This window comes from Diadema antillarum, unplaced genomic scaffold, assembly GCF_040938485.1.
Source record: "Diadema antillarum isolate AM-2024a unplaced genomic scaffold, OU_Dant_1.0 seq00003204_RagTag, whole genome shotgun sequence".
NCBI lineage: Eukaryota > Metazoa > Echinodermata > Echinoidea > Diadematoida > Diadematidae > Diadema > Diadema antillarum.
In genome coordinates, this window is record NW_027273789.1 from 1 (window position 1) to 7,793 (window position 7,793).

The 7,793-nt window shown below is 39.3% G+C and overlaps 1 protein-coding gene across 1 annotated transcript; it reads right to left on the reverse strand.

Moving 5' to 3' along the window:
- Positions 1-72: 72 nt before the first annotated feature.
- On the reverse strand, positions 73-3,941 carry LOC139715236 (probable serine/threonine-protein kinase MARK-C; the record flags this gene model as incomplete). Its single annotated transcript, XM_071626821.1, has 6 exons — positions 73-140; positions 783-1,044; positions 1,541-1,695; positions 2,765-2,907; positions 3,297-3,426; positions 3,883-3,941. Coding segments are annotated over 6 exons (817 nt in total), but the record flags the coding sequence as incomplete, so codon positions are not given.
- Positions 3,942-7,793: the final 3,852 nt, after the last annotated feature.

Sequence of the window (7,793 nt, forward strand, 5' to 3'; positions counted from 1 at the left end):
CTGGTTTAAAATTCGGGGTCATTATTTTGAACCATCACTGACTGCAAATTGGTTTATTATTCACCGACTTACTTCTCCGGGGATTTCATACTTGGGCGTACCATAGACACGATAGTCGGCGTTCTGGATCCCTCTGGTGTCTGTGCGATAGAAAATAAGAATCGGAAAGACAGAAGTCATGTCAAGCAAAGAACTTTCATGAGTGTATTTGATTTATTTTTATTCATGATGACGACAGTGATGAAGGTAGAGAATAGTTCGAGGACAATATGGAGATACTACTTGGTCATGTACTTTACAGGCAGCCGTGACAGTCAAAGTGGAACTCATCGGAAGCTACGAGACTCCCTCGCTCTTTCTCAATTGTATACATTAATGATTATATCAGCGAAATAGCAGATCAGTATAATATGAACGCACGTGGGAAGATTGAAGTGTCTGGACATCGTGAGGTATACCATAATGTCAACCATCATTGAATGTTCAGCCTCCAAATCCTTATCCCTATAAGATACATGTAATTATGTCCAAATCATCATCCATGTATCCTCTTCTCTTTATACACTTCAAACAAAAGGTTAATGTGATTTGTGATTGGTTTTGACTGGTAAATATTCGGTAATGAATATTCGTTAATGAATCAGTGAGGTATCTACTTGCTCTTAAACCTTGAACCACAGGTGACTCCGTTATACTCTACCACTTTGTACCTGTCTTCTCTGAAAATAGATTATTAAATTTGTACTTTTTCATCGACAGAAGTGTGGAATATTTTGGAGTACCTGAATAGGCACTATTCGGGCGGTGATCAGCAGTCCGGCTCGGTGTCCGATCATCCTTACTGCGCCCCGCGCTAGCGGGCAAAGTGACATCTGGATCTGGTGGTTGCCTTGTGTGATCGCCGTCCCAAAGGCCTTGTTTGACCAGCTCCTGGTCGAGGAGGATGTTGAAGATGGCGCTGATGTCGTCGAGACGGTCCTCCCTCACCACGTCTTGGATCTGGTCCGGACTGACCTTGAGGCGTACGGCCATGTCCTCAATCACCTGAGGAGAGGTTTATGACTTTGTCATTATCTCATGTTGTTTGGAGGGGTTCTGAAAGGATTATTAACGTGCATGGGTTCTCTACTCTAAATCACCCCCAAGAAAAACAACTTTTGAAATCTCTCTCAAAGACTTTGATAAATGAAATAGAACTTAATAGATTTCCACACAGTACATTAAATGTCATGATATGATAATACATACACTTTAAGAATTGAGCGTCAGATTTTATCCTTACACATGATTTTTTTTTACAGAAAATGGAAAACGTCGTCTTCCTGAACTAAATTAACTTGATATCTGGGAATAAATATCGATAAGATGGAATTTTCGATAACCACACATGTCATGCAAACGAAATAAGCAAGTGGTACAATGATTAAGTTTTAAAAGCCTTGCAAAATTGATTGTGAGACAACTTGATCGGTAGAAGTTTTGAAGAGCGACAGAATCAGGAGCTCCTCTCGTGAAGATTATGAACTTCCCACACTCGTACCAGTGCCCGTAGTGCCAGGTCCGGGGATAGGCCCCGGAATGGAGTAAACGGTTCCTGGCCCTCGCTAGTGATCCAAGAATGCGTCTCGATGTCCAGGAGTGGTGATCGATCTTCTGGTACAGGATCGATACATCGACGCAGGAGATCTTTACAATCTGCGGACATCACAGGAGAGGAGAGAGAGAAGGTTGAGTTTATTTCCATTCTGTTCCATTTTCCGCAAATGAAATACGGAGTGAATAAGACAAATATGTCACGGATACAATGATGAAATGCAAAACTTTGCTTTTCAGTATAAAACGTGAAATAAATTGGGAAGAGAGAGACAGAAGGAGATAAAGAGAGAGGGAGGAAAAATGAAAGGAGGAGGAGGAAACACAAACTCAGTATAAGTCGCTTCTGTTGTTATTTTTATTACAACACAGTATCTATCACGAACAGAACATTGTTGGTACATTCTTAGTATCTGAAGTCCCGGTCACACATATTAAACATGGTTTCTTTCTTCTGTCCCCCCCCCCCCCCCTCTTTCTCTCTAGAGATCTCCTCCCTCTCCATCTCCCATCCCCTCTCTTTCTTCCTCATTTGCTGCTTGCACTTCTGTTAAAAAGTCGTCAATCGTCGTCGTCATGATTATTGTTTATTCTTGATGACAATCCTGAGTATCATGAAATCGGTATAAACTCCAACCCCATACTACCATCATCATTTATACCATCACCGAATTGTTTCTTTCGCATTAATGTCACTGACATTATCGTTATTATGTCCTATCATTATGATATCGATTGCATACAATTACTGCTTAATACTTTCCTTAAAACTACGTATTTCCATAATTCCACATGTCCATAGATTCTTTTTCGTTATCATCACCGTCGTTATTCAGTTCAATTCAATTCAGTCAGTCAATTCTATTTTTATCATTACTCATCAATAGAGTCCGAAGACTATCAATGCGAGTGTTCATAAAAATGGCCATCGTCGTTGTCATCATCATCACAACAACAGCATGAAACTAACACTATTAAGTTGGGTCATAATGAGATGACATGGTCAAATTGCCGTCACTTCTACGGTTATTGTTATACCATACCGACACCAATGCCATGAAAATTTTGATAGAATACACAGACACATTATAATCACTTAACATCGACATTGTTTAATTCGCGTATTCCTCCTCTCGTTTAATCGAGTTCAGGAGTTGAGGACGCCTCCTACCGTCAGTGAGGTGTTCCATCTCCTTGTCGTGCACCTCTACAAGTCCCTTCCTGATCTGGCGGAGCAGGTGCTGTCGGCGGTTCTCAGAGTAGGGCGTGGTGAAGGGAAGTTTCCCCGTTACCATGGCAAACATGCACACGCCCCTTCGAGTGGATGCAAATAGAAGATGATATAGGGGGAAAAAATAAGCTCATGCAAAAATGAGATGCTATAGCTTTTCTTGTTCAATTGTCGTACATATATTTTGCGTCAATTTGAGTCGCTTGTTGATCATTATGATCTTATTATGAACTTTCAATTCCCATTTCATCCAGTAAGCCTGAAACGACATTAATCAAAAGTTTTAATCAAGTTTTGGTTAAAGAGTATATGCGTGCACCCCAAGATGTGAGTCAGGGACATGATGTTGTAGGTTTCCTCTAACATGAATAGTTAAGTACTATCGCGTCGCCTCTGTTCACTTTCGAGAGAATACATGTAATAAAACTTCACTCTGTTAAACAAGCCACTTGCGCTTCTGTACTGTACGTACAAGCTCCAGATGTCCACCTCGGGGCCATAGTCCCTGCCAGCGATGTAGAGTTCTGGCGCCGCGTACTCTGGCGACCCGCAGTGCGTCTTGTACAGCTCGTCAGGGTCACACTGGTTGCTGAGTCCGAAGTCTGGTGGGTCGAGTAAATAGAGGACGATGCAAAACACTAACGACAGTTGACATATCGCTGTGACTCAAAATTCTAGCAAGCTAATGAGAAATTTATCGTTTTGATCGTCGTTTTGCAAAAACGATCCTGCGACTTCGCACAACGGTATTTTCAAGTTCAGTAACAATAATGAAAATCTGTAATCAGAGTTTCTAGCATGGACCTTAACAAAACTATTTGAATATCAATTTTCTCAGGGGAATTTACCATTATGGTATATCAACATCATTCTAGGCTGTATCGAACTAATGTGTGCTAAGATGTATGTGATACATTGTATTTTGTGTGTATGTGGAGGGGGATAAAGTTTTGACACGATTTTCCTTTTTACAAACATATAAAAACAAACGGACAAACCCACAATAAGAACCACAACAAAATTAAAAACAAAAACAAAAACAAAAACAAAAAACTTACCAATGATTTTGACAGTTTCATGCTTGTGGTCGAGCATGATGTTTTCCATCTTAAGATCCCTGCATGTGGAGACAACAGACAGAGAAACGTTTGTGGTTAAAAGCTATATGAATGCACTGTGGTTTGTGAACAAGACGGTTTCATGTCGTTATTCCGAAGGTTCGTTAATCCGAAAACGAGATAAGGTTCGTAATTCCAAACGTTCGTTAGAATGCATTTTTTTTTTTCACATTAACGAGCATCTAGGTAGGCCCTGTAGGGAATCTGTTTACTTCGTAATAACGAACCTCCGGAATAACGGACATTACCCACTATATATAGCCACTATATAATAGATAGGACAAGATGTTTTCAACAGTTCATAATAGTCCGTCTGGCCCTGGTGTATAAATGGGTATCTGACAAGGCTGAAGTCAATGGCCAGGGCTCTGTGGCAGTAGCCCGGGGCAATAGCAGGGCTAACACTGAAGAGCTATACCTGAGGGTGAGTAAGATTGTGTTATAAGAAGTACATCCAATACGAAGCTACAAGCTTTTACACCACAGGGAGCATAACATATACTTCATAGAACAAACACCATTTTGTTTTCTACAATAATCTCGCCATATCGCTCTCCGTGATGAGATGTTATGATATTGCTCCCGTCTAACGACAAATTAAAAGCAGGTGAAATTTGCGGACAGAAAAACACACATTATACTGGTTCCATATAGTCTTAAATTGATTGTAGAAGATGCCTTGCAATTAGCTACAATCTCGATCATTTATTCTTGATTATTCAAACTGTTTTCATTCATATCTGACTCTTTTTTTATTACCATGGTGAAATTTGCAGCTATATCAGTAACATACTTGGTCTATATTCAGTGTGAAACTATCTATTAATAGATCTTTGCTATACTTTGTCATTCAGAACAAGGGTTTATTCATGATAAGACTTCATGCACTCTTTAAACAATACGTTTAAAAACTATAAGTGGACGGAAAATGGTAGTTGTAATCTTTCTCTCCCTCTCTCCCTCCAGAAAACATTTTTTGTTGGGGGGGGGGGAGGGGGGGGAGATGAAATTTACCTTAATTTCAAGAGCATTAAAACAAGAGGCTGGTACATTTCAGTCACACAGGCTGCCCTGCTAGCACAAATTCATATGCTGGAGATAATCTTGGCATCCAGCAATAATTACACTTTCAATGATCCGATACACATTGATGCAAAGAATTCCACACAGGTGCATTACACATTCCTTCCACTGAGAAGTGTGTAAGATATACAGCGACAGAACTCAGCTATTGCATGGTGGGATTTTTCCCCCATGATCTATAATGAATGACCCTTTCATAATTCAACACAAAACAAACTTCCATCACATCAAGCAATGAGTTTGCCCTTGATGGTAAGTGATTAGGTTTGTGGATTGGTTGTGAAGGTACCTGTAAGGAAGGCTATGATTAAGGTAAGGCTGTTCTTGTTAAATTCAAGGTAACCTGTCCTCTTACTGCAAATACTACTCCACTCTTACACAGTGAATACAGTATGCTGGATTCTTGTTCACGCACATACATGTACCATGAGATTTAAAACACTAACATAATGGAAGAATATAGAAGGAAAAATAGCACCATGCATAAACATGATAATGGAAGAAAAAAATCCTGTACTTAAGATATAATTGATACACTCAGCCTATTTGCAATGATAGATATATCTTGTATATAATTCTCTTTCTCTCTACCCCTCTCCACCTCTACCTCAACCTCTCTTCCAAAATCATTTTCATGAAGTTAATCCTGATTTCATAAATTTTATGAAGAAAATACATGATTCAATTGCATTAGTGGACAGAAGACACAAGATATAAAAAAAAAGATATATCATTTCATGCTAGATACTTTTGTACAGTGTCTCACAGAATACTGCTGCAATAATGATCATACATAAGATGATCAAAACTACTTTAAAACCTTTTTCATATAATTTAGTTATTTTAGGAATGGAGCCTATGAAAACGACCACGAGCACTGGATTAATAATATGATTAATATGTGACTGAAAATATCTTCTTCCTTTTCTGCAACAAAAATATTTTAAGCAACACTGCTAGTCAAATATGAGGCTTGATGATTAAGAAATGACACACACACATTTGAAATGTTTACAGCAAATATTGATAATAATATTAATACTACTACATTTCTATTGCACATTCTACACTACGTACCTGTTCAAATGGGCTTTACTATTGGATACAGCAAAATCTGCTATAGACAAATTCTGTATTTCCACCCAAGCTCATTAATGAGTAAAAGAGAACTCGCCACTATCTTGACGAGATCTAGGGATATTTCTACCTGCCTAGAAGTTAGGAGATGCTTCAAGGGAGTGGCTACGGTACTCATACTTCTGCAAAAGGCCATTTGACCCTAATCATTCAGTACTGTATACGCCATATATTTCATGAGTCAAAATTTTCGCAAATCAGGAATTCGCGGTGATTTTGCAAGTGGTGGAGTCCTGTACTGAACGGAGAAGTGTACACACGTACGTCACATTCACATCGGGATCAGAGTCAATATTTTCGCGTGTCTTTAATTTTGCAAAAAGCACCTGACTTGTGAAATTCGCAAAAATAAAAACCTCGCGAAATATTCGGCGTATACAGTATTTGGGCCACCAGCACATTTTGTAATCCATCTGCTAGCTCCTATGGAAACCTGAAATGACAGTATTCACGAAAACCATGTGCCACTAATGCACAGTTAATGCACAGTCTATGTACAGTTTTATCTTCATTTCTTTTTAATTGAATGTGACAACCGCAACGATTCCGAATCTAGGGGTCCATTTAATACCAATCACAGCCACTTCAACATCAATTGAAATGCGCGCGGCGTATAGCGCAGTACAATTTCCCAGCAAGGTATCAGAGGATATTACTGCTATTAAACTCTCATTGTGCCTCATTACAATGTAATTTTTAGAATGAGCAGTTTTGCTAAAAGGTAATTTGGCATGATCTTTCAAAACTGTCAGGCAAGCAACAACAAAGAAACAAAAAATGACATCATTTTGAGTACTCTAATAGTCAGGCGAGCACATCAATTTCACTGTGGGGATGATTTCCTCCTTTCCTTCTTTTAATGGTTCTGATGCTGCTAAAATATTGTAGTGGAGGTCTTGAGTACCAGTGCAATCATTATGACAGAAAGGCAGCAAAATCTGTTGAAATCTATACTGCAAAATACTAGGGTTTTGATTGTATGCTTTCATGCAGTGGGTATAAATGAGCAATTTTGGGTTATCACAGTGCCTTTTTTAAGCTATTCTTTATTAAACAGAGAGTTATGGTTCAGAAGAAGAGATGTGGGGGTACATGTATAATTAGCACAAATGCTTTAAACAGACATGATGAATCCATATCATACAGATTATAAGCCTTTCCAAATGTGAATGAGCTACACTGATACTTTGTAGATATGTGATATACAGGCAGGCATGTTACATGTAGATTTGAAACTTAAACACTCCAAAGGACACTATTAAACTGTATGTGGATGTCAATTGGCCCTGCCGATCAAAGGCACGGAAATATGCACATTAGCCATGATTTAGCCACTGTAGCTCCCCATCCAGGCAGCAGTAGGGGACAGGGACAGCTAGTATCGGCAATCAATTTGATGGGGTTATCAATGATGCAGACGCATTCTGGATCGTTGCATTAAAGGAAAGGCAATAGATACAGGGTAGCAGCGGATGGAGTGGGCGCACCGTGATATAGCCACTACCGTCGATCCACGCGTCATCGTCAGCAGAGACAATGATAGCAGGAGAAATGATAGCAGATCTGGCTCAACTGGACTAGTGGTCAGTAGGGCACCATAGTTATTCATTTCCTTCATACACTCACATTTC